The sequence below is a fragment of the Antennarius striatus genome, chromosome 12 (assembly GCF_040054535.1).
Source record: "Antennarius striatus isolate MH-2024 chromosome 12, ASM4005453v1, whole genome shotgun sequence".
Classification (NCBI taxonomy): Eukaryota; Metazoa; Chordata; class Actinopteri; order Lophiiformes; family Antennariidae; genus Antennarius; species Antennarius striatus.
The window spans coordinates 8145001-8160065 of NC_090787.1; the positions used below are offsets into that span (position 1 = coordinate 8145001).

At 38.4% G+C, this 15065-nt stretch overlaps 1 protein-coding gene across 5 annotated transcripts in view; it reads left to right on the forward strand.

Annotated features, from left to right (window-relative positions):
- pard3bb (par-3 family cell polarity regulator beta b) overlaps positions 1-15065 on the forward strand; it is a 187273-nt gene that overhangs the window by 34396 nt on the left and 137812 nt on the right. For all 5 annotated transcript variants that reach the window (XM_068328667.1, XM_068328663.1, XM_068328665.1 and 2 more), the window contains 3 exons: positions 647-800; positions 6399-6490; positions 13576-13646. In XM_068328667.1, the coding sequence (XP_068184768.1) occupies positions 647-800; positions 6399-6490; positions 13576-13646 (317 nt within the window). The remainder of the gene's footprint in view (positions 1-646; positions 801-6398; positions 6491-13575; positions 13647-15065) is intronic.

Consider the following 15065-nt stretch of genomic DNA (forward strand, 5'->3'; position numbering starts at 1 on the left):
GGAAAGGAAAGGTGTACAAAACTGTGGTGAGACCACCAATGTTGTTTGGTCTAGAGACAGTGTCACTGAGAAAAAGACAGGAGACGGAGCTGGAGGAAGCAGAGATGAAGATGCTTAGGTTCTCTCTGGGAGTGACCAGGATGGATAGGATCAGGAATGAGTACATCAGAGGGACATCACATGTTAGAGGTTTTGGAGATTAAGTCAGAGAGGCAAGACTGAGATGGTTTGGACATGTCCAGAGGAGAGATAGTGAATGTATTGGTAGAAGGATGCTGAGTTTTGAACTGCCAGTCAGGAGGCCTAGAGGAAGACCAAAGAGGATGTAGTGAAAGAGGACATGAAGGTAGTTGGTGTGAGAGAAGAGGATGCAGAAGACAGGGTTTGATGGAGGTAATTGATTCGCTGTGGCGACCCCTGAAGGGAAAAGCCGAAAGGAAAGGAAGAATCAGATAATGGTTTGCCTGTCAAGATTAATGGAGAAAGAATATAAAGACAAATAAAAACCTTGGGGGGACTTACTGCAGTGATAGAAAGTCTTCATGCATGATTTCTGCTGCTTCTGCTTAATCATATACTGTACTTTTTGCTGATGAAAAGAAGAAATGAAAAATAAATAACTCCACTTTCTGTATGTTTTTTTTAGCTGATGGCAGTGTATGAGGAGCAGGAAGCCCAGCAGAGGGGTGTGGCTAACACAAGCCAAACCCCAAGCCCAGACCTCTATCAGTCTGAGCTTTCAGTCTTCCAGCCAATCACAGGAGGGGAGATTGAAGTCACTTCTTCAGCCCTCAAGTCCAGTGAGTTATTTGTAATTTATTTATATTCTTATATATGTTTGTAGTGTCCAGTGCCAATTGTGAAATGTGGCAATTTCGACTTGGATAATTCAGATCTATGGTGTGAGATTTTGTGTCAGTTAAACAATGATGTGGTAGCTCATCTTCATTTCTATGTATATTTGAATTTTCTTTGCAGAGCATCTAACTTATATTACTTGTTAGAACTCTCATCTCTTATGAAGAGCAATTATATTAACATACGTAAGGCTTTCACTTGTCATTGAGTCAAAACTTTCTCTAAGTTAAAGCATCATCATGATAAGTCCATTTGCTTATAAATCTGGCTATCACTCTGTCCTTGGCCTACTCTGAGAGTCTAAATAACAGGTGGTGCATTGTGGGTCAATAAATACATCATGTCTGGCCAGTCACAACAGACAAAAAATTGCTCGGACCCAGGTTCACACAGGCATAACACAATGCCAGCAGCAGATCTTCAGAAAGGTGTAAACTCTGGGATTTTAGCACCCTTTTTTGCAATATTCCTGCATGTACAACTTCTCATCAGAACAGACCTTAAGTATATGATATTTCTGTACCAAGTTTGCATGGTAAACTCAGACACAGACCCCAGTCACCTGTTCCTTTATATTTTAGAAACAATATTTGGAAATTGTCAAAAAAATAAAAGTCCTGAAATAATTTAATTGATCAGCATTATAAATCCTGTTACTGTGTCCGAAGTTTTGTTTCCTTGCAGTATCCACTTTGGAGGCAGGTGAAGAAATACATAAATTAAAATCTATACATCGAATTCCTAAGGTTGAGGGAGGAATGGTCTAAATTCTGTTTGAAATGACTTATCAGACTTAAAAAGTAAAAGTAGTCCCATGGGGATTTTTTTAACCTTTTTAACCTTTTTTAACCTTTTTTAACCTGACCTCTAGGTCTAACCTAGAGGTCAGGGCAAAGTGTCAGTGTTGAAGCTAATGTTAAGTGAGAAACAGGTTCAATGTAGCTGAAATCTGATGTGGAGGTTGACTTTAAGGCCATGTTAGTAACGGATAGATGTGGAGTCTGAATAGATTGCTAAAACATTTCATTTGTAAATTAAATCAGGAATGAAAATACAAGACAAAAAAAAATATACGTTTGGCATTGCACAATGACTTATTGCTGACATTACATTTTTATTCCCAGAACTAAGGCACATTTGTTTGCAGACAATAGCATTGATGTTGACTTTGAATTTTACTGTAAATGAAAGTCAGGGTGTGAAGAGTAGTTTATGGAGGAGAGTGATGAAAACAAGATGACACTTGGAATGTTGGCAGCAGTGTTTCTTAGATGCAAAATGAGAAGTGGATGCAAGAGATTCAGATGTAGAGATGCAGAAGAAAGAGAGGAAAGGAAGTGAATGTGTGATGTCAGACAGCAGAACGAACTCCTGATGTTTGTGTCTGCGTATTGTTACCTGTGAGGACCTATCTGAATATCCTTTCTCCCTTTCCTGTCTTATGTCAAATCAAGTGGTGGTTCAGTAGAGATACTGTAGACGTGTGTGAAAGAGGGGAGAAAGCTGTCAAGGCAACTCATCCAAATTTCATTCCTTCTTAACATAACAAGTCATATTGGTGGTGGACTATGTGCAGCACAGTTGGCCAATATGCATGCATTACTTAGCATTTCCTCCTGCTTCCACTTAGCTAATCATGGAGTGCACTTCCTTTAGGTGTGAATTATAGTTATACTTTATCTGCTTTGTTGTACAGTATTTACCATCAGTCCATTTGAGCACTTGGCCTTTTAAAATTATGTATCCGTGTTGTTTTCAAAATGCCACTAATATGTCAAATGAAGTGAGGTATGATAATGTTTTTCAGTCCACTGTAAGTTGCCTTGTGTCTTTCATTATTTTCTGTTCATGTGATTTTTGATGACATCATATAAATTCCTCAGTGGCTTGGAGGATGTTCAGCAGCATGTTGAGCTGCAGAACTGACAGGATTGAAGAGTAGGTTGCTATTGTAATATTACAATACTGTACCAGTGAGAAGAGACTTCAGCTTGTGGGACCTTCTTTTGTCACAAGGGGTCTTTAGTTCTGTGATCCAGACACTTTCAAGACAGGTTATTTAGTCTGTTTCAGTTTGGTCGCCTGTCAGTGGAGATTAGTAACCATGTGAGACTGTCATGGTAGATTAGAGGTAACGGAACTCTGGAAACCATCATTGTCAGTGGGAGAAGGCCAGACTTAGGCAACATCTACTGTACTGTTTTACCTTTGGCTCAAATTAGCTGTTTCTTTTTCTTTGTTTCTTTTTCTCTCTCTTGTTCATTGTTTTTTCCTCTCATTGTTCTGCTCTCTCTCTCTCTCTCTCTCTCTCTCTCTCTCTCTCGCTCGCTCTCTCGTTCTCTCGCTCTCTCATTCTCTCGCTCTCCCGCTCTCTCTCTCTCTCTCTCTCTCTCTCTCTCTCTCTCTCGCTCTCAGTTCTCCTTTCTCTTTAATGTAATTTTTTTACAGAATGCAAGTAATGTGTTTAACACTATACACTCTATATCCATTGCCTTACACATTTTCGCAACAGCGTCTCTGGATTTGTGTTCTGGACAGCAGAGCTTCAGACTGGGAAAGATGGGAAGATGTTTTAGTGAAGCAAAACATAGGAGTAGAGAATTCCTGTCTTAACATTTTTTTCTGTTTAATTTTTTGTTGTTTTTTTGTGTGATTTTCCTTGCAGCTAGCTTGTCTTCTCCTGGGGTAGTCTCTTTATAGTGTGTAGAAAGAGACTACCCCGTGTGTTTCTCATCTTTAGGTTTCAGTCTTTTGTCGTTCCCAATATATCCCTCTTTCTTTGCCTTTGTTTGAAGAGATAAATTGATTTGAAGGGTTCATGAAATTCATACCCCCTAGCCAGCCAGTCTTAAGAGCACCAAGGGTCCATTCTGTGACAATCAATATATGACCCTCCAAATATCATTTGGCATGTGTTCTGAGTAGTCCACTCATTTAGAGGTTTCCTCCAACCTCACCACCACCTTTCTAATTTTATTCCCAGTGGGACTATTCAGGCTAATGTGCCTATGCTCTTAAAGTCTATTGGGACTGATGTGCCCTATGCTCCAGACTCTAAATGCGAGAATTGCCAGAGTCCCACACATATCATGATAATAATCCCAAATCAAATGTTATTTATTTTCCGAGCTTTCTGCAGTGTTGACTTTTCTCTCCATTTCACTATTTCTTCAAGCTCCAGTAGCAGCTTAGGTTAGTGTGCATCATCCATCAGTCTCTGTTAAATGATGATTTTATGCAGAGGGCTGATGAGATGTGAAGAGGGAGACACTATCATATGTTACCTACATGCTCACACAGATTTGCAAAACAGCCACTTATTGGCCATTTTGCTGCATGAGGACCAGTATGTTCAGTAAAGGGACATTGCGGGAACAGATCATGCATTTACTTTCTATACACTTAGGCTTTAGGTCTTCTCCTTATAGACCTAATGAACACGTTAGTGCACACTCACATCTCCGAAAACAACATTCAAAATGAGCTCTTACGATGCTGCTGTAGCATCTAATCAACATATATGGATACACATATCAATGTCTAAGACTATGCTGGCTGATGGGTTCAGATTATTAGAAATATTAATGAAACCCTTTGGCTTCATTTACATACTGAATATTTTAGGTTAATGCTTTCTTTCTCACTGTTTCCATATTAGTTCTATCCGCAAGGCTCACATCACTGTTACAACCTTTTGCACTTCTGCCAAAAGGTTATATTTTTGCTGCCATTGGTTTATCTGTTCACAGGGTTTTATTTTTATTTTTCAGAGAGATAGGATATGGCTCAAGGAATTATCCATTTGATTTTGGTGGTGATTCAAATAATACCAGTACCATTGGGAAATAGCGAAAATTAAAGTATTGCTTTCTCTTTCATGAATATTGTCTACAGTGGTTGGACAAAAAATACACAATATTATCCCCAAAAGCTCTTGTTTCATGAAAATCTGATCTGGATCCAAGGACTGTAATATTCCAGATTTCAATTCCAGATCACTCGTGAACAATTCACCACTGTGAGATGAAAAATAATAATGCCAGAGATATGAACTAACATCGGATTGTAGATGAAACTACTGACCCAGTTAAGTGTGAAATTTGATGAATGTTAAAAGATACTGAGGTAGAGAAGAGACCGAACCAATAACGAGGTACAAAGGCATAACAAGATGAAATGAGCTCTACATAGACGACATTTGAGAGGCCTTTTTTTTTTTTTGCAATTACATTTGTTTGACAATCTTCTCCTAATTGGCTTTCAGACACATTCTTTTGATGATTCATAAAACCTGAAAAGCTCTGTTAAAAAAGGAAAAAGAAATTGAACTGTGTTAACTTTATCTCCTATTCAGTTGCATACTTACCGTAATACATGCTTAAAAAGTGAATCTATTATCTCTTTAAAATCTGCCGCTGCCCCAAGAGATGGTTATGCAGACAGATTAGCATTTACATACAAACATTTGTAATTTATGACCAGTATTATGTTGTCATGTATCTCACTAGTTTACTGCATTGAATATTGTGTTCAATTTGCCTTCAAAAAATCGTTATTTATCACAAGCACATTCCAACAATAATGGAAAATCACAAGAGTACTGTATAGCAGTCATCTCTCTTTGTCTCTGACACCAGGATGATCATAAAGGAAACTTTCTGTGGTGAAGGTGAGGATCTGTGTCTTGTCATCTGGAAGATTATTTTTAGAGATGAATTATATTGAACTGTGACTCCATCAAGGAAGCAGTAGCATTTTTAAAACATCACCTGGATTCTTTTTGGGTGTGAATGTGTATGAATTCATTTACAGTATGTTGTATGCGTCCAGAAGAGATATGCAACCTTTTTCTACTGCCATATTTCCATTTTACAATATTCAATTTTATAATTTTTATCCCATTGAACACCTGACAGGGAGCAGTATCACTGTGTTATGCATCCAAATATTAGCTTTAAAAGGGGAAACTGGAAGGCAAAAGTGCTCAGTTCTTCATCATCATCATCTACAGTAAACATCTGCACTGCTTTTCTAGTGCAGAGTATTTTCCGCACTATAAGGCGCACTGGACTGAGGCTCACCTTCAATGAATGGCCTATTTTACACCTTTTTCATATATAAGGCACACTGGATTATAAGGTGCATCTGATTATAAGGTGCACCTTTAATGAATGGCCTATTTCAAAACTTTTTTCGCAAATAAGGCCCAATGGATTATAAGGCACACTGTTGGTTTTTTAGAAAATTGAAGACTTTTAGGTGCGCCTTATAGTGCGGAAAATATTGTATATAGACATACTAAATGAATATGCTCATGAGTGCTTCTTCATAAAGCACACTGTAAAATACTGTAGTGAAATGCTTCATGCAATAGGGTTGCTACATAATATGGTGACTTATCTTAATTTTGTATCATTACCATATGTAAAAAACCCACATCATTTTGTTATTAAATTTAGGTATAAGTATTTAACCCTGGAAAGAAAATTCCCAAAGCTCGTTGTCCACCTGAGATCTTTGTGCTGCTGTGTTTTCAACAGACACCCCCCTGCTGGTGAGAAGCAGCAGCGACTCAGCCCTCGGTCTGCAGCCAACAGAGACTGAACCCTCCTTTGAGGATGCCGCTGTGATGGTAAGTTCTTGAGGCTCTTATTTAATATAAATACAAAAACATATGGTTTGAAACATAGCATATAAACACCTTGAACACACTCAAAATTACAGAATAATAGCACCACACCAAAGCTACTCCCATTGTGATGAGGGACACAAATGGATCAGTAAGACTAATGAAAACAGACATGAACCATGTAATCATGATGTATGTGAAAATCATCTTAAGTAATCATTGTACGCATTTTTAAAATAGCTATAAATTATATATTTTTCAATGTATTTTTTTCTTTTTAATGTCAGTTTTATTACTTTTTTCCCGATGAGAACAGAAAAGCCTTCATGATTCCTTTGTCTCTACTATGTTTACAAATGATACAAGTAATTTTAGATTTGAATGAGTACTGGAAAAAGGCAATACGCTAACTTGAGTTTTAACCTTTCACGTTTGGTATATCAAAAACAGGCTGCCTTAAATCTTTTGCCAAAAATGATTTGCAACCTTACCTGACTTCAAATTAATAAGCTTCCCAGATCCATTGCATTTTGCCTTGTCATCATCATCTTCCATTGAGGCAGAATTTTTAACATTCCCAACAGACACCTTTTCCCACTACCATTTCATCTATGGATGCTGTAAACAAAATAACATGCTGTTGTCTGAAATAAACAGGCCTGGGACATCACCATGGTTCTACAGATATAAAGATGATTTTTAATGCATTTAGAAACCTATACGCTGAATGGATATACAATTTTTTTGGATATATATCTGATTCTTGACATCTGGATTAACCCCAATGAACATGTCTTACTTTTTTCACAGTAAGAAAGCTTAATATTTTTTGTCGACGAGTTATTTTCAAGCACTTTGTCGAGTAGTAATTTCTGCTTGGACAGAAAAAAGCAGTAAAATAATTGGAAAGTTTAGAGAGTAATGGCTCATGCTGGACATCCCACAAAGCATCAGTAAATGTAACTTTCATTATTAGGGAGCATAATGGTTTATGATCATAAGGAACTATAATTAACTTTAAGACCACTTTATAAGAAACTAAAGTGAAATAATGAAAACTTCCAATGGGCAGATGCAATATTGATTCATTATGATGAATCCTTATATAGACCGTTAGCGTTTTTCTGTATTGTTGTCATCTTATAAACAGATCACCATGAGAAACACTAAAGTACAGTAACACTCCCACTGGATAAACGCTTTGATTTTCATGACCTTTCCTCAACTGGGATTCTATGCAAGTAAAACTCAGATCATAGCAAATCCCTTCTGGGGGGAAACATGTTCTTTCTACTCTACTTTTACTCTACTTGGGAAAAGAGTGAGTTTTGAGCATTTTGACGTAGCTTTAATGAAATGTGGAACATGGTAATTTTCACATATCTTTGTGCATCTATTTGTCAGTGTTATTCAAAGAATAAAATGCTCCATCTTTTATGTCTTCTTTGTAGACTCTTAACATTTTTTGATATTGTCACCAATTTTTAATTTCCAATATCACCAATGATAGAAGGTAGCAGATAATAGACAACAATATTAAACCTCCCACACCCATTAAAGGATAGGTGACTATCAAAACATGGAGAAGCGAATGGATGAATTAATACATGTTTTTTCTGCCCTTTCTGTGAAAGTCAAACAGCAGGTGTTCTCCTATTCTCTCCTCTGAGCTTCTCTTCCACTCCGATATCCCACCAATTTTTCTGTCAAGTATAAATAGTATATAAGCTTTGCAGTGATGCTACGTTGTACAGTATGCCAGTTTTACACAAATATAAACTTTTTAAATTCTGTCAATCAATGCAATCAATTCAATTCATGCATCTAGACACACTGAGGTGTGAGATCACAGTAATACATATAATTTTATTGTGTGCATGCTCTGAAGAGATTGCATTTTGATAACTTATGATAGTTTTGCAGTTTAATATTCTCAGTAGACGGTTGGACACACAACTCCCTCGGGCTAGCTAGTTCAGAAAACTGTGCCTGATAGGACTCTTGAGTGGTGAGCCTTAATCCCTTGAGAATCCTCATTGGACAAACACCCTTCTTACCCATGCTTTATTCCCTGAAGAACATCCTGTTTGTGGAGTTTGTTTCTTTTGGGGGATGTGATTAGTTGCTAGATTCTGGTGGAGTGTCATTAGTGTTGTTACTGAGAAGGATGTAAAAAACGGGCTGTGTAGGGAGGACTGCATGCATCACATTTCTTACTATAAATCATAGATTCCATGATGTACTATGTGTTGAACATGGGTTTTATTCTCTTAACTGAATATTTTACTGAACCACACTGTCTGTGTTGCTTAAAAGCATGTTCCGATGCACTCATAATATCCTTAAAATCTGTTATTATAAGTAGCTTACAGCTGCATGAGACATGGTTTCACAGAAAGGAAACCTACATGCTCTTGTCACTAATAAATGTAAACTACCAAGACTAATCTCTTGACCTTTCCTGGCCATAAGTATGCTAGAGCATAGGAATGGTGACCCCACCTTCCACCACCACTTATGTCTCAGCTCTGGTTTCACTGCTCCTCTGGCTGTCCAATATGAAAAATATCTGGGTGTGAATTACACACTAGGCCTGTCCAGACGATGAGTCTTTGATGTCATTCACTTGAAGTGCCTGCATGCTGTCATGCCCAGCTCAACCACACCAGCTGTGGTCTCAGTCTGTCTTATTACGTTTCATAGATGCTCATGTTTCTGTGCTGTCTCATGTCACAGATCACACCGCTTTGATGACAACAATTGCTTAATAAATAGCATGGTTTTAAAGAGGTTATTTATCTACAGTATGGTGAATGAACAGTGTGCCCAGCATATCAGAAGTTTAATTTCAGGTTCAAATTGCTCACCGTAGAGAGAACAGAGCCGATAAAAAATGGCATGGGTTCTTGAATTTTCCATGTTGTCCAGTTCATCACCAAGTGAGCTGAATGGCATTTGCCATTTGATAGTCAAAATGGCAAAAGCAAGAATACTTCATTGATCCCCGGATGAGGATATTACTTTTTCACTCTGATGTACATTTTTATGTGTTAATTACAGTGTGTGTACAGGCTCCTGAAACTTTACCACAGCACACAAGGGGCTGTTAAGTATGTAATTAGTTCACACAACATCAAACAGTACATGGGGAGGCAGAGTGACGGGCAGCACTTTTGGGGTGCGCCCCAATTGAGCAGCTTGTAAGGGGTACGGCGCCTTGCTCAAGGGCGCCTATGCAGTGGCCGGGATATGAGCCGACATCTCCTATTGTCAACTCAAACTCCGGGTGGCTGGGCAGGGGCGGGAGTCAATCCGCCGATTGATCAGCTCTACCGCTGAGCCATTGCCAATCTTTCACTACTACAAATAAAACAATTCTGGTTTTGTATTTCCTCTTTGTCTTACATTGCTCCCTGCCCTGAGCTCCTTCATTCATTCTGACACACACCTCCACATGCATACACAGTCACACTTAGTGAGTCACTTGTAGGACTGTCTTTTCTCAATTGGCCAGGTTCAGATGGAGGTAATGGCTCTGGGTAATTGTTCAAAATGTCATCTGGCATTTGGGTGAGACCAACGAGGGGGACAAAGTACTCTTCTTCCACATATTCTGTTTTTCTTCTCTCTATGTTTTCCCCACTAATCTTTATCCTTTCTCTATATTCAATTTCATTCCAAAAAAAATTGTACTGCTGCTCCTCTTCCATGCTAAATGTCAGGCACAAATGAGTATAGGAAGACACACTATCCCTATTTCCTATTGTGTGCCAGTCACATGCAAGCACACCCACACACACACACAATACGCACACACCCACACACACACACACACACACACACACACACACACACACAATACGCACACACCCACACACACACAACACACACACACACACACACACACACAGATAGCAGGTAAATCACAATTTTTTCATCAGACTGGGAGTGTTTGTTTTTGCTGAGAATACTACTGGGGCTAATAAAGGCGTGCATCTCTCATTCATCATCCTGCACGTAGGTATCTGTGCATGTGTGCGTTTGTCTAAGCGTGTGTTTGTCTTGTCTTACATTTTGTATTTTTTTTTTTGTCATTCGGTGATGGTTTGTTAGTTTTCAAATATTGTGTCTTCGTTTTGCTTTATTCCACAATTAAAATAAGTCGATGGATTTACTTGCTTACTTATATCATGAGCAGCCATGCTATAAAAACTCAAGAAGTCGCCCATAAAGCATAAGCACTATGCACAAATAACCAGGAAGTTAGGATACACGTTCTACATCACTAAACCATAAAACCTGAATGCGTGTTCCATAGGACTAAACCATAAGACCATCGTGTACTTTCCATATGGCCAAATAGTTTATAAATTGCATATATTTAGCTTTTTTTTAAAAATAAATGACATTTCAGGAGTAGTCAACTCTATAGTACATACAAATGTACGGTAGTCTTCCTGTAAACATTACATCTAATTAATCAAACTTACCGTGGGAGTGTTTTCCTGGATCACTTAACTTGATTACTTATTCAGTAATTAGTAAAGTTATTCAGTAATAGTTCACTTTCTTATCCACTTTTAGCAATTATTAGATTGGAGCAGGAAGACTGAATGTCTGCTCCACATGTATTATAAGCTTAGTTATTAATGGTAGGATTATCCATCACTGACTTAAAATGGAAATCCTGGTTCTCCGTTCTCCAGTTTTTGGAGGGCCTCTAATGCTCATGAGTATTGATCATGTTGTCCAATTTCAGCAGACTTATCCATTAAGTTTTCCGATACAGTCATCCTTTGATATATGTCTAATAAATCTTTGTCGTTTATTGTTTTAGTTTTGATTTCTTTAACTTATTAAAGAAAATTCCTATAATTTACCACAAAGGAACAGATAATTGCTGGCTGGTCTGAGGTCACAGTGTGTTCCTACAGTAAGTGTGCAAGTGAATTTTTGTGGATAACTTTATTAAGCATTTCAGTAGATTAAGTTTAAATGTTAGAGCAAGAAAATAATTTTTAATGACATTACGTTTGCTGATTTGCATTCTGCACTTTACTAATCATGTTCCTTTTTTCACTTTGTTCCTTTGATGCATTATTAAAGGTTAAAATATACATGTTTTGTACAGTTTGTCTTTTTTCTAATAATTTGGTGTGGCTCAGTGGTAGAGCGGGCGGTAGAGCAGGTTGTCCAATGTTCCAAGATCGGCCGTTTGATTCCTGCTCCCGCCCAAAAAAACATCCTGAGTGTGAGCTGACAGTGGGAGGTGTCAGCTCACCTCCGGAGCACTGCCGAGGTGCCCTTAAGCAAGGCCCTCACAAGCTGCTCATTTGGGCACACCACTCTAACTCCCCCTGCATGCGTACAGGCCCCCTGTGTGTGTGTTTGTGTGTTTGGGGCCTGCACACAAAAATATATGCATGATTTATTCGACTAATTGGAGTGTACCACTAATTTCCTTCCGGGGATTAAGTCAGTGTATTTAAAATAAAGAAAATAAAAAAACTGGCGACTTATGATTTATCTACATGTATCCTGTGTATCTAACACTCTAGTGCTACATTCTTAGGTTAATATGAATAATTAGATGCCTTTATGTGCTCAAATTAATTTGCTTTTTCTAAATTACCCTTTGATAAGTAACTTAGACAAAGTGGGAGAGAATAAGAGTCACTGTTTCTACAAGCAGTTATTAATTGAGACATATAATTAAGTACCAAAGACTTTCCTATTAATGTATGAGTGGCTGTATTTTGACAAAGGGGTGAGGATAATTAATGTTACCTGTCATGCTGTTGTAATTAAGCTCAAATGACAGAAGCATCTGCTGCCTGGCCAGCCTAATTGATTTCCAAGCCACCGATTCTCATATATTGTTACAGTAGCTGCAGTCTGTCTTTCATTTTTAAATACAAGCCCTCTCATCAGTCTTATACATTTTTTCCATCCTCTTTAATTTTCCACAGCAATCCCTTAAGCTCTCTGACATGTCATTCCATGATCACTCATGCTCCAGTGTCTTTGATCCCTTCTCTCTCCTGTGACAGGTGGCATAGGTCAGATGGCACTAGGGTGAGAGGTCAAAGGTGGAAGGTCAGATTAAGTCCATTAGTGTCCACTACTGACGTTGAGCCATATTGACCTGTGTATGTGTGTCTACATATGGTCACACAAACACCATTAGTTTAAGGCTAAATTAATATTCATAGATATTCAAATGACAAAAGTAAATGTACATATATGGCAATTTATTCTCAAAACAAAACCTACACAATATGTATAAAGTGCTTTGCATGTAATTTCAGTGTTGGATCAGAGTCAATTAACAGCTTTATGTACAAGAGAACATATATAAAGTATAATTGTGTGTGGTAAAGTAAATGTGATTATCAAAGAAAATACTGAAATCAATTCTAAATTAAGTCCACTAGATAAGCAGATAATCAGGCACTTAATTTCCAAAAACATCGGTGCCATGTGTGTGTGGATGCTGTTATTCACACAAGAATACACACAGGTGCACACAGGTACTGTTACATGTTGGGCATCAGATGATTCATCACTCCTGTTTCACTGCGCACATGACCTTAAACCTGTAGAGGTCATGTCTCTGTGACACAAACACACTTACCCACACCTCATCCAAGCCCAATGTACAAAGTAATTATTACAGCCCCCACGGCTCACATTCACACTCCTCTCATTCACATGTCTCTCTTTCTCTCCATTGGCTGCCCATTGACAGTTATTTATTGCTGGTTGACACACTGTCTACTTGCCTTCACATATTAATTACCATTTGTACATCACTCATCCATCAATTTAACAGCTTCTCAACTCATCACTTCACGCATTCCCTTTGTGTTTTCTCCTGTCTGTCAAATTACAAAGATGTACTTCTTGAACTGAGGATTGCGTTTCGGATACAGTGATGTAAAAGCCAACGTAATAACACAGGAAGTTCATTAATTCCTCCATCTAGTCACTCATTTAAACCTTTTGGCTTCCTGTTTTCATCTCGCGTTTTCTTTTCCATGTGCAAGTAGTAAACTAACAGGAAGCTCTTATGTGTATTTCCTCTACAGGCAGCCAGTCCGTCTGTGGAGAGGCCGGCAGGGGTAGACCGACCCCAGAGCAAGCACACCTTCAACGGCAGGTTAGAGTATTTGTTTTGCAATGACACTAGGCTGCTGTGCATCCCTGAGTATGTGGAAGCTTTTGCATTTGTGTTGCCTGTATTTTTGTTGATTTTGTCCACATACTTGTTTGTGTCCTACTTTCCCTTCATTAAAGCTGGTTTGTGCTGCAGATCAAAGCCCATGCAGATATAGTCGGTTTAAAGAAGCTTCATCATTAGCACATTACAAAAGGCTGCTAAAACCGAGTCAGGGTCACACACACACACACACACACACACACACACACACACACACACACACACACACACACACACACACACACTCACACACACACACACACACACACACACACACACACACACACACACACACACACACACACACACACACACACACAGTCCAATGTAAATCTAATATAAGCAGCTACAAAGAAACTTGTGTATTTATTTTTTCAGAGGGATAGCCCACTAAACATGTAACACACATGACTAATGAGCATTACTTAATTAAGTGTGAGGGCTGCAGAATGCCCCTGTCTCACGCGGGCCTCTTCAGCATCATGTGAAGACTCATTTTGGCAATGATAGGGCACAGGGTCATGTTCTTTGAACACTGAGCAAAGACAAGCAGCTATCATAAATGTAACAGAATGCTGGGCTTGCGCTAGCCATCCGCCACTTCGCCATAGGCGAAGTAAATACCAGATTGGCTAAAAGATTTTTAGACTGTCTAGCCACAGTGGCGTTCTTATTTTTATGGAAAAAAGGCTAAAACTTACAACTTTTTCGCTCGCTAGCGGCAGTAGCACCACTACTATCGCTAACGAGCGGGGCTAGCGCCGCTACTGCCGCTACTTCTGCTAGAGAGCGGCGCTGGCGGAAATAGCGCCGCTAATTTGATTTTATGTTCGACTTTTACAAGCTGAACCCGCGAATTGGTGTACGACAAGTCGAGGACGATCGATCAAAAGAATGCAGTGTTTTATAGTAGAGTTTGTGTTAAAACCCTCATTAATAAACAAATGGTAAAGCACTCACCACAGACCGATTAGAAGGTTAATGAAAGATATTATAAATCCTTGTCTTAGACTTTTGTTCCCAATGACCAGCAGGAATAACCAGAGATGCATGTAAATGTGTATTCACCTCGCTTGCTATTTTTCATGCCTTTTTAAATTGAAATGAAAAATCATGTTATTGAATAAAAAAATTAAATAAAATAGACTATGGCATACCAATGGTGTTGGTGGTGGTCAAAGTTAAAATGTCTTCTAGTCTAAGTAAAACTTATAAGTAAAGATTGAGTAATATTTTGTATGACTGTATCTTCGAGGAGAGAATGGAAGTTTTCAATTGTTGAATCTCACACTCATATCTGCATAAAGTAGGACAGAAATAAAGATAGTTCAGCTTGAACTGTTGACTTTAGTATATTTT